Below are 17788 nucleotides of genomic sequence, written 5' to 3'. Positions count from 1 at the left end.
ACAGATAAGAAATAACATGCATGTGTCACTCAAAGGCAAGAAAGTAAAAATAAGTCTTTAGATTAGATTCCGAAGCATCAAATGAAGAAAAAATTCTGATGTTCAGAAGGAGATTGTTCCAGAACCTTGAAGCCACAACACAGAAAGCTCGATCACCTTTTGATTTGCAGCGAGACTGAGGGACAGACAAAAGAAACTGGTCATGGGATCTTAAGGGTCTACAAGCTGTATATGGCCTAATAAGCTCATTGACATAGGCTGGGGCAGAATTGTGCAATGCTTTATATGTGAAAAGAAGGATTTTAAAATCAACAAATTTTATAGGAAGCCAGTGCTAAGAAGCAAGGAGCGGGGAGATTAGATCTCTTTTCTTGCATGGTAAATATCTAGAGCTGTCGGCGATTTAAAATAATGCCATGCGAAATGTGTTCTGACTGAAAACAACATTGGCGATTACCTACAGCCAGTGAGAGAGCAGCAACCCCTAGAATGGGTATCTGCAGGCCAGTGGGAGTTTGGGGAAGAAGATAAAAGCGCTTATTTTTGTCTATTTGGAGCCAAAAAGTAAAGAAAAAAACAGGTGGAAATTTGACAACAGCACTTGTGTTTTTTGTTTTTTTTTAATATGTCATCTGAACAAAGCCTCAATTGGGTAAAAAAATGAAAAAAAAAAAAACTGTTACTCATATAGTCAAAAAAAGATATACTACGTGACCTTGCGTTGTTTCCATGTCACTTCACACATTTGTTTGGTTGTGAGACTTTGTTTGCGGACCAAGACAAAGTTGTCGCCGATTCTTCCTATAGTAAAGTCATACAGTGTGAAACCCCCCTTTCGCCGACCCATCTTGCAGTGTAAACATAGCACCAACAGAACGCACCCCAGATAGTCATGCAGTGTGAAAACATCTGTGATACAACTACTTTGAAAATCGTGCAGTCTGAACTCAGCATTACCCTGTTCAGTGACTAGAGAGCAATTACAGCAGATCAGATTGACCAGTGGCTCTCCACATTATTTTGTCCTCTTCTGTAATTGTCTTTTGTGGACAACCATCCATTTTGGGAGACCTAAATGAGTTTTGTGTCGTTGTACAGATTCGGTATCCTAGAAATCACAGCTTTGGATTAACCAGCTTGTCTTGCTATGGCTGAAAGGGTTTGTCCTTTGACCTTTATTTTGGCCTGTTGTCAGATGGCTTCAAAGTTCCATAGGTTGTCCCAGTCTGATAACAGATTAGTTCATCAATCTCCTGTCCTCATGTTTCCAGTTGTTATTTCGGCAAGGGATAACAACATTGATGTTGAGGCTGTCTACTCAAGCGTATCTATTTCATACAGATCTCTAGGTAAAGAAGAAACTGTAAATTGCCCAGCCTTTCTGGATACCTGCTTTCAGCGTTGAGAGTCCTATATGAGCACATTTTCTCCATTGTTTATGTTAATTGCTGCTGTTACTCTACTACACCTGGTTAGTCTAACTGTTTTGCTTGTCCTAAAAATGGCGCACAGAGACATATTATCAGCATTCTGATTGGTCTGACTGCTTGTCAATTCACCTGTATGCAAAGGGCCGATTATAGAGCATTTTGAGTGTTCTTCAACATTGATCAGTGTCCTTTTTCAAATATCTCATTTCTGCTTTTTATACTGTACTTCAGAATATGCCTAACTTATAAAATATGTTTGAGATAATAATAAATGGGACTAAACAATGACCTTCAAACATAGAAAAAAGTTGGTCTAATTTTGATCTCAAATGCATACAAGTGTGAATTTGAAATGAGTAAAAATAGATAATTATGTATACTGTAGTTCTCGACCCTCAGGGTCAAATGTAATTCCAAGGGAGGACAGAGATAGGGCACATTGTTCATTCACTTCATGTAGGTGAAATGTAGGTCACTCTCTCATTCGCACACATCATAACAAAACTCACTCGCTCAGACACACTTCTAAATAATTCTTACACTTTCATCCACAGCTGACCCTGGAGTGAACAGGGCTGAAATGAACCATTTCACAGTCCAAGATTTAGCTGGTTGAGCTACTAGGGTCAATTCTACAGGGCATGTTTTATAAAAAAAAAAATTATAATAATAATAAAAAAGGTAACCAAACACTTTCAAATGAGAATCAAAGCAAATTAGATCTACAAAGCATCATATGAATTACTATTACTGAAAGTCTGAGGATGTTTATATGATCGCCTGACAAGGTTGTTTATATGAAACGCATTTGGCTAAATGTTCTGCTGCTTGCTTTTCTATTTTTTTCTCATCCTGCCTGTTTAAACCGCCCCCTAATCGGCTTTATAAAGCGTTCTTTAAGCATCTATATCTCAGATTAATTAACACGAAGCATAGAAACTAATTGCTTTTATCATTTAGAAAGCATACATAAAATAATTACCTTTAATTGTATTTATTTACTGATGAATTGTCCTCTAAGGTTAGAATCAAGTCGATTTGCACAGTTTTGTTGGTAATTTATTTCTTTGAGGCATTTGATGTATTGTTTATAATATCCTACCACGCTTGTCATGTCACAGAATGTGATATACATGACACTGCAATCAGCTCGTATTCATAACAAGCAAGTGACCTTGTGGGAAGCGGGTTGAGTTGAAAATACATGTGTGATTTTCTGCATCATGTACAACACCCTTAATTTTAAATGACAGCCAGTCACACCTTTGAGACGATTGTGACCAGCACTTAATCAACACTCTCTTCATCCACTAACAAGATCCAAATACTGACAAATTTCTTTCAGTTTCAAAGACAGATAAGAGGTATGTTTATTGTTATTTAATTCCACTGGCACATCAAATGTCAGCTGTTCATTTATTTTTAACATTTCTTTAAAGTCTCCACTTTCCTTGCTAATCTGCAATTGCCTGTTTGGCTATACCACTAACTGTACAAAAAAAATAAAATAAAAAAAAAAATAAATAAATAAATAAATATTCATATTATATATTATTACAAATATTATTCATTGTTGCTCTTATAGTTGTGTAAATTGCTTCCTTGTGCTCATTTGTAAGTCGCTTTGGATAAAATCATCTGGTAAATGACCAAATGTAAATGTAAATGTATTTTATTTGTATCTACACAGAATATAGCTCTCTTATTTTCCTAAATTATTTTCCGCATTTGTTTCTTGCGATTTAAAGAGTTTATCCAAAAATAATAACATAGATATTTTTTTTTTCTGTTGAACGCAAAGAAAGATATTTCGAAGAATGATGTTAACTAGTATCAGAACTGAGATTCATAGTAAAATAGGAGTAAATAAAATAATAAAATAAATAAATAAATACTACTGTGGAAGACAATGGCTACCAGAACAGAATCAGAATACCAAAATTCTTCAAATTAAACAATTTAGTATTTTTGTATTTTATTTTATTTTATTTTACTTTGTTTTTAATTGAATGTAATTGAACTTATTTTTATTTTATTTTATAATTTTTTATTTATTTATTTATTACATTTTTGTGGTACTCATTTTAGATGAACCATTCCTTTAATCACTCTGGGTTCCATCGGTTCAATTTAAGCTTTTTTATTTATTCATTTTTTATGTAAACTTCATTGTACAGAAAGGAAACTTGATACATTAAAACCTGTATCCTGATGGTAACAATCCAAACGCTGAGTGAAGGGAATGTGTATTATCATTAAAAATCGCAACTGCTGTTTTTTCTATAAAGGAGTCAATTAGAATCTGCAGTTAAATTTTAAATTTTAATTGTCACACTGAACTTTAACAATTAATATTTACATTCATTAACTTTTGCTGCAACTGCAAAAACAACAGCAGCAACAACAACTACTACAATGAAAACAGAAGAACAAGTGTTACTCCATCAAATACTAAATTAATTAAATTAATATTAGTAATACAAATTTGTACTGGTACTATGAGAAATATATTCTGCACATTAGTAACATGCAAACATATTTTCAGACTGCGTATACATATGCATTAATGTCAACATAAAAAGTGTGATGATTTTGACTTTTATCCATTAAAGTGAGATAAAATTCTTTATTTTAACATACATTACCAAAGACGTGCAGAATATGCAGACTTTTCATTTAAACGTTCCTTTTATGGTTTAATATACACATAGTATATCACAATTTTAGAGTTTAGGTCTATCAGCTGAAATTCCAATTATATTCTGCTTCACACAATGAATTTCATTTTTATTACTGGATTCCAGAATTCTGTCCTATTCAAGGAAATCACAGGGCCCTACGAATCATTCAAACACAATGACACATTATGCAAAGCGATCTACCAAAGAGCATCTATTTTCATTGTTCAGTTCACAGCAGGTTTAGCATCTATATATGGCACAAAACACCACTGCAGAGTGTCTGAATTGCAAGCACTGTGATTCTCTTTCATCATATCCTTCTATTCTTACTGTCGTGTGTGGTTTCTGCTGTCATTCCGTACAGTAGTTTCTATAGACTGCTTCCTAGCTTAGATTTTGTTAGGAATCATTTAACAAAAATAGTTACAATTAAGTTACTAAATATTTAATAGTAAACATTAAGTACCAAAAAAATAAATAAATAAATAAAATAAATAAATAAAAATACTAGAATAAAATAAAATAAAATAAAATAAAAAAAAACTAAAATGCTAATAAAATGTAATAGAAAATTAATTAAAAATCAAATTAAACAAACTAAATTAAAATAAAACTAAGTAATAATTTAAAATAATAATTTAAAAAAACCACCCAAGAAATTCAAATGTGCTACTTTTACAGACTCTGGTCATGAGATAACATATAAACATGAACAGTGTGTGAAGTGCTTAAACTGTTATATACTGTATAATGAGACAGAGAGACTTATAAAGTGTTTTGTAGTTTTATATTTACCAATAACAGTCCATATATGATCTGATTATCTGTATTAGCCAACAATTTTAATATTCATCCAAAATTCCACAACTGTAGGACTGGATTCGTCAATTCTCTCCTATTCAAGGAAATCCCAGTTCGATTGTATTCATCTACCCCTACACTTAGGGTGATAGGTGGAGCTTGGCACTTGACAGAGAGTGTGAAAACATACTTGTACTCGAAAATATTACCCTAACACATCATCATATGTGGTAACTACAGCATATAGGTCATATGAGTTGTCATCTGTGGAAGTTAATCCAGAAGGCTTAAGCAGTAGTGTTTAACATACAGTATTACTCACTTGCAAAGTAGTTTTGTCCTGTATTTGCACTTCATAAAACTTTGTACATTTTCAGCTCAAAAAGTTATGAGCCTCCAGGTCTCCTCAGAAGTTATTGTGACTGGTGGTGGATCATGTTGCATGAAACTGTTCTGTATATTTAATCATTTTCATGAATGTAACAACAAGAAAAGAACATTATAGTTATACCAGACTTGTTTCAGATGTTTCCCCATTCAAACAGAATACCTGGGCATACTGCTCAAGAGGCGTTTCAAAGATGGCCACCAAGTGAAATGATTTGTCTTAAAGAGACTTTGCTTGTGTCGCTTGATGATTAAACAAGTTTCTTATGAACACCCCATTCTAAGTAAAGTGTCACCCCATTTGTTTTATAAATTATTATTAATGCCATTTTTTTTCATTTTACCGATCCCCCTCCTCACATGCACACCTCCCTCCCCGCTCTTCACTTTCTTCCGTTACTCCTCAACTCTCTTCACCTTCGTCCGCAATACCTCCCCACCAGCTCTTCACTTTTGTCCCCAATATCAACACTCCCACCCAATCCTGCTCTTCACTTTCGTCCACGAACACCATCACCACCCCCCTCATATTTATCTGCGACTTTATTTTCCCCCTCCACCGCTCTTCACTTTCCTCTACGACACCTCTCCCTCCTCTGGGGTTACCAAATCTGTTATCCCGATCTTTTCCGGGACCTCGCAATTAACAAATTAAGCACTGGGTACAATGGCTTTTCTCTTCTAGTTTGCTTTTAAAAACACTATCGGTTGGGTTTAGGGAAGAGGGGTGTGTGGGTCAGTCAATATTAAGCTGATATATTACGCACAAGCCGACCGGCTACTCTCATAGACGCGGCTGAGAAAGACGTTAATATTTGCCGTAATGTCTACATGGCTTCTAATGGATTTAAGGGAAATGTGCCACAGTAACATATTTGAGATTGTCAAAAATGCACATAGCGCCCTGGATTTATGAAAACAGAGTCCGGGTACATATTTGTCAGTTCTCAAAGATGGGTCTCAAAGGTCGCCACAGCAGAATGAACCACCAATTACTTTGACGTGTTTCTATGCGGCAGATGCCATTCCAGCAACAACCCAGCACTGAAAGCCCCAAGGCTGAAACATTCACCTACACCACCAACCAAAAGAGAATTTAGAAACTCCTACCAAACCACATGAACACCCAAAACTGAGAAGTAGAGAGACGTGGAAGGGCTAAGGATGGAAATTCGATTGAATCTTAGAATCATCCAAACACAATGGCAAAACATGCAAAGCGATCCGCTAACAAAAACATCTATTTTCATTGCTCAATTCACACCAGGTTTCTCTCCTATAAATGGCACACAAAACAATTGTGAAGTGTCTGAACTGCAGCCGCTGCGATTCCCTTTCACTACATCCTTCTATTCTCACTCTCATGTGTGGTTTCTGCAATCCATCCATAGTTTCCCTGGACCGCTTCCTAGGTTGGGTTTTGTTAGCTAATCTGGTGCGAGGAAGGCAAAGTTTAGCGGAACAATACGCATTGTACATCATCTGAGAGAAGAGATTAATGGGAAAGAGGCTGGTGAAGCCGCAACCGAGATAAAGAATTAGCAAATGAAGGCGCCGTTTCTTTCTTCCTTTTTTTTGCCTTCCTCTACTGACTCCAGCTCATCCTTCACGCTAATTTGATTGAGAATGCTCCATGCATACTACAAGACCTACGCTATCTGCTCTACAGGGAAAAGTCTTGTTCCCAGAAATAACAATTCATCTTCGGGATCCCTGCCTCAGCATATATCATCGACTTGAGGCTCATCATCGTTATTTTACATCAAAGCAAGCTGATACACGGCAGACAGAGTGAGAATGGTGGAGAAAAAAAAAGACGAAAGAGAACAAGGCGAAGCACTTAACAATCCTGGGTCGTGTTCCCACACCCCAATTAATGCGGTGCCAGAAGGACGCCCGCATTCCTTTCTCTAAACAGACGAAAACAGGATTGATGACAAAGGCTCATGCGCATAACTCACGGCCTGACGTGGCAGAGGAGAGCAGGACGGAGAAAGAAAGAAATAAAGAAAGACGAAGAGAATGGGAGTGAGGAGAATTACGGTGAGTGACGGATTGAGACCGAGGGCCTGTTTTTCCTCTGAGTCTCCCTGGCAGCAATGGTACGTGTGTATTCATTGGCTTCCCGGTGAAAAGGCAGTGAAATATCACCTGTCACCCAATCAGAGCGCAACACTCGTTTCCTGGTGACGCTTTAACAACAGCTGCCATCCGCCATTAATATGTCATTGATAAATCAAAGTAACAAGTACACAAGACTTTCTCTCCCAAAAAATGTGGCAAAATAGCTGTTCTCGTTCTATGGGAAGGTTTTTGTATATGGATGTTATTTAAACAATAATAATACTATATTATTATATGCAGTTAAAGTCAGAATTATTAGCCCCCTTGTAAACATGTTTAACAGAGAAAATTTTTTAACCACAATTCTAAACAATAATAGTTTTTATAACTAAAACTATTTCTAATAACTGATTTTTTTTTAATCTGCCGTGATGACAGTACATGATATTTTACAAGATATTTTTCAAGAAACTAGTATTCAGCTTAAAGTGCAATATAAAGGCTTAACTAGGTTAATTGGGTTAATTAGGAAAGTTAGAGTAATTAGGCAAATGACTGTATAAAAATAGTTTGTTCTCTAGACAATACAAAAAACATGTTGCTTAAAGGTGCAGTATGTAAGTTTGACACCCATTGGTTGAAGTAGGTATTGCACTCAGGTTAAGAGCACATCCAAGAGCAGGTTGCCAGATTGACAAAATCAACAGGACTGTGCCTAACTAAAGAGCCCAAAGGCTGATTTAAACCGTGTTTGAACTTAAAGCAAAAACATGCGATAGAAATATTTTTCGTATTAGAGTTTTTGTTCTATCCAACACTTGAAATTTATATTTTCAGAAACGACTTCTATTTCTTACAGCTGAACAACAGTATAAACTAACAATGATCCCCTCAGGTACACCTTGTGCACTTTATTCAGTGTTAAATGCTAACAATGTGAGTTTGAATGCCATTTTACATGATATTACAAGTTTTTGCCATACTATTGAATGCAGCAGCAGATAGTTCAACTCAGTCAATAACATCAATAAACTATTTGAAATTGAACTTTAGAACTGTGATTTGGTGTATACTGAATTCAAGATGTACATTTAATAATGTTAAAGAGGTTTAATAAGCATTAATTAGATTAAAAACCTTACAATTTTGTTCAGTGAGTTAACTATTCTGTACTTCTGAATGGCTGTATTTACATTTTTGTTGATTTTCGACTTGTGTTAACAGCCAAATTGCTTATCTCTGCAAATCTCGTCATGTAGCTTGTTGTTAGTACACTGTGTTATAATGTAACCTGCTAACCTAATGTTTACATTTGTAATATTCATATTATTTGTTAATTAATAACCACCTCAGGAGGAACTCCAATCTGCGTCTCATTTCGCAGTCTGCTACCGTCCAACGGAGATCCCATTTCAGTCACGAATGCATACATTCAGAGCCTTCTTGACAGACTGAATGAATGAAATACGTGGTTTTCCACTAAGGCAACCCGGGGTGCTGAAATATAATATAATTAGCTAAAAAAAAAAAAGACATTTTCACATTTTCAAAGCAAACATTATCACGGCACATTTTCAAAGCAAAATAATAGCTTAAACATTGTTTTACAAATAGACAAGAATTTTAACTTAGCATTTCTTAAATATCTGCAAACATATTATGATATTTTTATGCTTTAGAAGAGTCAAAAACATACATTCAGCACCTTTAAAGAGGCTAATATTATTTCTTAAATGCTAAAATATTTAAACTGCTCAGGACTTTCTTCAGTAGAAGAGTAGAAGAACAATATTATGGAAATACTGTGAACAATTCCTTGCACTGTTAAACATAATTTGGAAAATATTTACAGGAGGGGTAATCACTGAGATCTGACTACTCAAGAAGAATGAAAGAAAGAAAGAAAGAAAGAAAGAAAGAAAGAAAGAAAGAAAGAAAGAAAGAAAGAAAGGATTGCCATACCCTTCTTTAGATTGAAAATAAACTGCAAGAGGGGTATGCCGGATCCATTTCCTCAATATGTTGTGGAACAAATATCCTGATCTTTTCGGTTTTATGTCAGAATCATATTATCATATATGATGCTTTCACAGACACAATCTGTGGTGTGTAAGAAATATGAGAGGCAAAAAAGCTAAGAAATCTAATAATCATACTGCCAAACTGCTAACAGATTTTTAGTTTCTGCAATAATTATACAACATACTATGTTATCTACCTATTAGGTTTGTCACGATACCATTAATTCAGCTTACAATACTATACCAGCTGAAGTATCATACCAAGCAGTATTGTGATACTGTAATTCATAACTCAAATTATACAGAAAATTGTCAGAAATACTATATTTGACATGTTATAACAGGTCTGCTTGAATTTAATTCATAATTCCCTTATTATTAAAAATAGTATTCTTTGCACGTCACTTTACCTAAAATGTATTTGTTCTTTTTGTTTATTTTGTAGATAACTGACCAGCAAAAAATACATAAAAAATAAAGAAACAAATTATACTGAATGAAATTTGTTACAATAGAGCATTTTTCCAACAAAATTAGGCTATATGAAGAGGTCTAAATTTGTTTTCTGTTGCTAATCTGGGTTTTTCATCTATAGTCTTATCAGGAAAGAGTCCATAGTATTTCAAACTTTCTCTTTGTGAATCAGACTTTTTAAGAAATTGCAATGGTTGTTGTAGCTACTAAATTATATTGACAGTAACACGAATGAACTGATTCAGAAGTACGTTTGAAACGTCAGAAAACACCAGAAAAAAATGCAACCTTAAAGGGCTCAACAGACTATTAAAATAAAATGGTCTATTGCTGCACAAATTTGTGAGTATTTTAGTGACTTTTTCAGATGCAGATCGACCGTTAATGATCACACTACCGTTTACAAACTACAGTGGCACCATCAGTATTTTAGAGCCGTAGTATTGGGATACTACCATACATTAGTAAACCACGCAATCCTACTATCTATGGAATCCATTTAGCCGGAGTAACAGATGTAGTAAGATATATGCATCATTTTATTACACAAGAATTGCCTTTCTAGCATTAATGTGTAATACCACAGGAATAAACCCTCCGAAGTACTACTCTGAACCTGCAAAGATAATCAGTCATCACCGGTACTCAATGGTAATGCAGTAAAGAAAGAGGCACATTGTCAGCTAAATAAATTCCCAAGGTATAAACAACAAATCTGTATCAGCTGCGCCACACACAGTACAAGCTGCAAAAAATAAATAATAAAACTTTTTTTTTCCAAGGCTGTCAGAAAGGAGATTAATTCCAGCCATTGTCATTTAATGAGCTGTAGAGAGTTACCTGTCACAATGCTTCCACACATTCCTCTTTGTGGAAAAAAAAATCACTTTATTTAATTACTTTGCATCTGTCAGCCACCCCGTCTCAACAAGCTGCACTTGAAAACCAGCAAGTCGAATTCTGTCTTACACAAAACAACATGCAAGTCATAAAGCGGAGCTGCCGTTCATCGCTCACAGAGAAGTGATTGACGCTTTAAGTGTTGACTCCTTCTGCTGAAAAAAGCCAAAACGCACGTTGTACGAGTCGTTTTTTTTCAAGGCCGGCTGGTTTATTGAACACTCGGCCATGGAAAGGGCGACAAGATCCACTTATACAAGGGTTGCGTGTCACCACAACAATGGAGATGGAAGCAGGAAGCTCTTTCGAAATAACGGGAAGGTCAGGTGGATCTGTCTCCATAACGCTGAGGAAAGCATTGACTAAATCTCTTTTATATGAGCACTATGCTGCAATACACATAAAACCTCACACTCAAGCGCCCTCGCTTACACACAGAGGAATAGAAGAACACCATACTGAAGGACTGAGCCATTGTTATCATCCAGTACTATAAATTTTGGCATAATCCTTGAAGTTCTGCGGTGTTTCATTAGGGTAGAAGAGATATGGAGAAAAAACAGATCGCAATTGCGATTAAATGGCTGCAATTAAATTAGCAAGATATATTCTGCATGTGTTGCGCATTTCAAAGTGAATCATTGCTGGTGTTCTGATAGAACATTTTAAGGGCACTGTGATGAAAGAGTCTGTTTTAAAAATAGCTATTTAAAAAAATGCATACACTATAAAATATTATAAGGGGGTTTCAGCATCCCTTAAGCACTAAGGGATTTTCATTTTTAATATGTAAAATGCTCAACATAAATGCGTACACCCCATTTTGAAAATGAATATTTTTATCCACTTCTTATCCACTTCTTGTCATATATTTTTCATATTTTAGTTATATTTATCTTTAGAAAGAGAAACGTAATACATTTAAATTCATGCAAAATATTGGGAAAAGATTAAAATCTTTTATATAACATTTTAAAATGTTTCTCTTTTATTTTTTTTATTTAAATATTGTCCCTAATAAAAACATTTGGGTGTCCTAATTTTTGACTCTTATCATAAGTTATTTTGTGAGATTAGCTTCAGATACGACTTCATTACTCACTAATCTAACACAGTATACAGTATGCACCAATATAATATGGTAATGCTTCCTAGAAAAATTATTAATTTAAATGAGAGATTTGTGAGGGGTGTACGTGTATATGTTGAGCACTGTCTATTTTATCAATGTCATTTAAACCAGTGGTCGTTAACCACCGGGCCGCGAAGCAGTACTGGTCCGTGGATCAATTGGTACATTAAATATTTCCATTTTATTTATTTGAGTCTGATCGATCTTTTATTTAGAAAAATTTACTGTATTCTCTAACTTACTTCTCGGTCACTTGAACACCCAAATTTAATCAACAAGCAGCAAAATGAGTAAGAAACAGATGCCTTTGGAAAGTTTCTTCGGGGAAAAGGCCCAGTGAAAGACCCACAAACTGCCAAAGAATAGATCCGCAACCCATTTGTTAACAAATCAGGTGAATCCAGCATATCTGTGCAAGAATATCAAATGCTGGAGATTGCAAATAACGGCGGCCTATTTGGGTCTGTTTGCATATCGTGTCTTTTCTAGAGCTCACGCAGGTTCGTTATTTTCAATGGAGTTGTGCAGCCTGTGCATGCAAGTGCCTACGCTCATATCTTCCAGACTAGTTGACCGGTCGGCCAAAGCGTTAAGGGGTCCGGGGTGATAAAAATGTTGAGGAACGCTGATTTAAACCACTAGGTTTAACCCATTTGTCAGTAATATGAATTTAATTATTTAAAATACAATAAAATTTTGTACCATTAACTGTATATAATAAAGTATATAATCAGTATTTTTGTTATATTTATAATTTTTACATTTAAACAAATTCAAAGAGCCATAAAGAGTATTCCCATTGAGTCATTATATACATTTATTAACATTTTATATTAAAGATGTCCAACTGAAACTACAAGAAATAGGATACAATTTGACATTACACCAGCACAAGCAAGAAACTGGCCACCAAGGACAATGGTTACATATTCCTGTACACCACAAAAGTCATGATTGAGCAGTTTTCCAGAGCGCTTTGTAAGATAGATAGATCACATACCTGCATAAGGAACAGGAGCGTCTTTGTCCAGCGCCACAAGAGGAGGGTCCAGCATTACAGTGTCCATGTTCTCAGTAATGACTCCATGGTAGGATGTCTCAATCCATGGTTTGTGCTTATTCACTAAAATAGAGAGAAAGAAGAAAGATAATTTTACTTCTGAATAAAGGCTAGAAAAAGACTATTTGGGGTGAGAGGCTGCTTTTCCTGTAAAATGTGAAGTTTTTTATTTTTTTATTTCTACTTCTAACATAAACGAGTTTAATATAAAGTTCTAATATAAAAAAATTATCCAAAACACAGTTCTATGCATTTCTTTTTTCTGCTACAGTTTTTTATTTGTGTCTGTCCAAATACAAATTTTCCTCCACTAATTTTTTACCAAACAGTTTATTTCATATCTGTATTCTTATGGTTCTTACAAAGAAATACAACGGGGAAAAAAAAAGTATTGAACAAGTCAGGTTTTTATCCTGGGAATAATACTTCTAAAAGATCTGAAAACATAGTTGTAATAATGATACAACAATGAAATGACACAAGGAGAACGTACTAAACTACTGAAATGTATTTAATCCTTTATAGAGTTTATAAATCTTGATGGTTCTGTGGGTGTCATCTATCATATCTGATCTTTATTTTGTATTTTCTATTGGATTCGAGACAGGTGATTGGCTGGGTCATTCTACAGCTTGATTTTCTTTCTCTAAAAGCATTTCAGAGTTTCCTTGGCTGTGTTTTGGATCATTCTCTTGCTGAAATATCCAACCTTGCTTCATCTTAATCGTCCTGCTAATGTGAATGTTGAACTTAAGCAGCAAATATAAATTTACAATGACGAAGGGCTGAGGATTGCTGAATAACTTCTAAGAGATTAATCTAAGAGATTTTGGCTGCTGTCTGGGCTTACACTGCCTTCCTACAACTTCCTTTCTTCATGTGTTCAATTCTTTTTCGCTGTGTCATTTCATTTTATTACACATAACTTCATTTGTAAACTAATTAGATTTGTTTTCTTTGCATAAACTGATTTCTTGAGTTGTTACCAACATCTGGTAAAGAATTCAAGTCAACAGCACCCTTAGAAATATGCTTTCTGAGAAAAATGGTGGCGTGTTCAATATTTATTTTCCTCACTGTGTTCATACATAATTACATATTTACTATTAATAACTATTTATTCCATAAAAGTTATCATCTGACACATCAAAATACATTTAAACCAAAATTGTCTGCCTTCAAATGTTGAGATTTTCCTCCTAAGGAACACATTCAAATTACTGCATATTTAATGAAACCACGGCTCATTTGCATATGTAAGCATAACATTTTAGAAAACTCATAATAATAATAATAATAAAAATGTCCTGCAATTCTTAATGTAATCAGTCAAGTGGGGAAGTATTTTAATAATTGTTAGAACATGTTTAACCCTATTCACCTACAGCCCCTTGCCTTCCTAAATAAAAATAACAAGAAACTAGTGAAAATCTGGCTTTTTTTTTCCATGTTCATGCAAAGAATGTCTAATAATGGCGATCGATACAAGTCCAATAAGCACAAACTGTCTGTCCAATTCCCCCAAATGGCCGCATCCCTGTCTCCTTTAACACGTATCCAGGGAAACACCCTCATTTATCTGGTCCTGCCGTGCTCTGTTGTTCCTGCATTTTTATTTCCACGGCTGCTGTATAACAAGAGATACCAAAACAAGATGCTAATCAATGGATGACACAAATGCAATCTTCTACCCAGTGAACGGAAAACAGCCCTGCAAGAGTCGTTATAGCCACTAAATATCTTGTACCCAAACTGTGTTTATAGAAAAATCCACATCTTGGCTCACAGAACTAGATGCTTGTTAAGTAATAGGTTGTTATAAGTCAGTATTTTAATTAAAAAAAAAGAGCTATGCATTTCACTTACTTCAGGGCATAATGTTCCAGTTTGAGCATGAAAAAGATCTGCAGTTACAAAGCAAAGATCTGCAAAGACTACTCCAAAGGGAGATATTCTCTATAGTCTTTCCAAGGTTCTTTCCTGAAAGTACATTAAAGAAATAAAAATATTTATATAATAAGGGGTTCTCTGCATGTATCTTTGGAGTTTCAACTCAAATACCTCAAATCACTTGTTACACCATTATGTAAATGCCACCTAATTTATTTTAGAAAGAAAAAGGGCTGTATAACTTTCTCTGTTAATTATAAGCAATGTAGAATAAGATAATGCTGAATACACTGTAAAAGACAAAACTAAATATTCACAGCCTATAATGTTTGCTCACACTTTAAGGTACAATTCTTGCTATTAATAAACCACTAATGTAATGTAATGTGTATTTATATAGCGCATTTATTGTGTATGGCTATACACCCAAAGTGCTTCACAATCATGAGAGGGGGGGGGGTCTCTTCACACCACCACCAGTGTGCAACATCCACTTGGATGATGCGACGGCAGCCACAGGACAACGGCGCCAGTGTGCTCACCACACTAGCTATTGGTGGAGTGGAGAGACAGTGATAAAACCAATTCGTTGGAAAGGGATGATTAGGAGGCCATGATCGTATGGGCCGATAGAGGGACTTTGGCCAGGACACTGGGGTTACACTCCTGCTCTTTCACGAGAAGTGCCATGAGATTTTTAATGACCACAGAGAGTCAGGACCTCGGTTTAACGTCTCACCCGAAAGACGGCGCCCACTGACAGTGTAGTGTCCCCTTCACTTTTACTGGGGCATTAGGACTCACATAGACCACAGGTTGATTTCCCCCTGCTGGCCTCACTAACACCACTTCCAACAGCAGCCTAGTGTTCCCTAGTGGTCTCCCATCCAGGTACTAACCAGGCTCAGCCCTGCTTAGCTTCAGTGAGTAACCGGTCTTGGGCTGCAGGGTGATATGGCTATGGCCATGACTTTTAGCTCAATAAACTGCCAAATTGTTGCTTATTAATTGATAATACTGTAGTAGTTGAGCTTAGGTATTGGGATTATGTATGTAGAAAAACATTATGCAGAATATGTTTATTTGAATAAGTTCAAATAAACAGCCAATATCTTAATAGGCAGGTAATAATCCACTAGTTATTAACGAGAACTGGTATGTAAACGAAAGCATTAAGATTTTATTTAGTTGAATCAACTGAACTTTTTTAATCATCGAAAAGCAAATGTGAATCATTATATTGGATCTGTGAATCACTACCTCTTGGACATAACAACGAACACACTATCAATACAACTGCAAGGCCTCAAACATTTAAATTTGTGATATTGTGTATATTCCTGGAAGAATTCAACCATATTGCTTAAACCATCAAGCTCTTTCACACATAAATTGGCCATTAAATGACCTGAACTCAGTTGAAGTCTTTGGGATGTACTGGCATAAATTTTACAGAGTGGTTATCTTCTCTTCTTTAAGATCACTAGTTTAGTGTTCATAAGTGGCATTCTTTTTGACCAGATCTTGTATTGACAAAAGAAGCATTTCAATTATATAACCCCAGGCATTCAGTGTCTGCTCCAGTACACAAGATTCTCTGTGAGGTTCAGGTCAACTGGTGGTCAATTCATGCATGAAAAATGAAGCCTTCTTTTACAATTTAAGTCTAACAAATATGTGCATTGCCATCATCAAAAAGGAACATGGGAAATGGGGATTCCTGACAAATGAAGCTACACTGGATCAGGCTTAAAATGGTTATTGGCAGAAAAAAATAACAACTTATAAATCAATCTAATTCCATAATTTAAACCGTTTGGTTGCTTAAATTCCTAAAAGCATTTATTAAAAGGCAAACAAAATGTTTATTTATTTTTTTTTTCACAATTTAATGGCATAATTTCCCTAAAAATATTATACAGAAAAACAAACAAACAAAATAAATAAATAAATAAATGTGGGTGATGAAAAGCAATTTGTTAACAAACAAACTTTATTTGCCCCTCATGTAATCAGAAATCCTCCTCCGGCACAAGTTAATGGGGTTTTAGATTAGTACTGGCTATTCAGTAACCCCTCGTGTGGCTCAGTTCGAGATCCACCAAAGCAATTAACGAAAGAGTAAATTAAACCATTTCACACTTGTGGAGGACAGTCTGCGAAGCCAAGTCTCAGAGTCGTTCAGAAAAGCTCTGAGTGTCCTCATAACCCACAAGTAATCCCAGGCCAAGAACAACTCGTCCAATTCAGATGAGCAGACGATTAAACCAGCTGGCAATGTCACTTTCAAAGACTACAATCTAAATTTAACAAGTTTGTGCCATTTAACTTGCTTTTTTTTAAAAATTCTTATTAATGTCAAACTCATGTTTTGGGCAAAAATTACATTGTTTTTGTTTGTTTGTTTATAATCAATAAAGAAATTGTAAATGAAAACGTAAATGAAAAAACTTATTTACTGGCTGTCTTATTTTTATCATTTAAAAAAAACAAAAAAAAAACTATGTTTAACTTTCTACATTTAGACAAAATCACTGCTTTTACTTATTTATTTGTTTGTTTGTTTGTTTGTTTTTCTTTAGTTTTAATTTCCAAAATCCTCATTGCACTTAACAAGTTTACAATGATAACAAACCTTGTTAACAAGTTTTTAATGATTTATGGAGAAATTAAAACGCTTAGTCTCATTTCTTTTCATCTACATTTACAAGTAACAGGGTATTTACAGCTACTGTATATTTCTGTTTGTTCGCATCCCATCACTTTGAGCCCCCTGACGCAGTGCCTAATTTGTAAATTAGTAATTTCTGAAACAAAACCAGGAAAAAAAAGTTATCATGACCGACATCCACCAAACAATTTCTTTTTTATCCAGAACATGATGTCAATAAACGTCATATTTTCTCACATTTCATCACATTTCTGAACGATCTTTTTGCCATATAATG

General features: G+C 35.0%; 1 protein-coding gene across 4 annotated transcripts in view; it reads right to left on the bottom strand.

Annotated features, from left to right (window-relative positions):
- The window catches only part of clstn2a (calsyntenin 2a), a 426908-nt gene that overhangs the window by 239185 nt on the left and 169935 nt on the right, over positions 1–17788 (bottom strand). For all 4 annotated transcript variants that reach the window (XR_015477404.1, XR_015477405.1, XM_087238498.1 and 1 more), the window contains 1 exon segment: positions 12891–13013. Coding sequence is in view for 2 of the 4 variants with exons in the window: in XM_087238498.1 (XP_087094624.1) it covers positions 12891–13013 (123 nt within the window). In the remaining 2 variants the exon portion in view is untranslated.

This window comes from Danio rerio, chromosome 2 (assembly GCF_052040795.2).
Source record: "Danio rerio strain M-AB ecotype USA chromosome 2, GRCz13ab, whole genome shotgun sequence".
NCBI lineage: Eukaryota > Metazoa > Chordata > Actinopteri > Cypriniformes > Danionidae > Danio > Danio rerio.
Note: the sequence above shows the minus strand (reverse complement) of the source record. Positions and strands in the feature narration are given on the sequence as shown.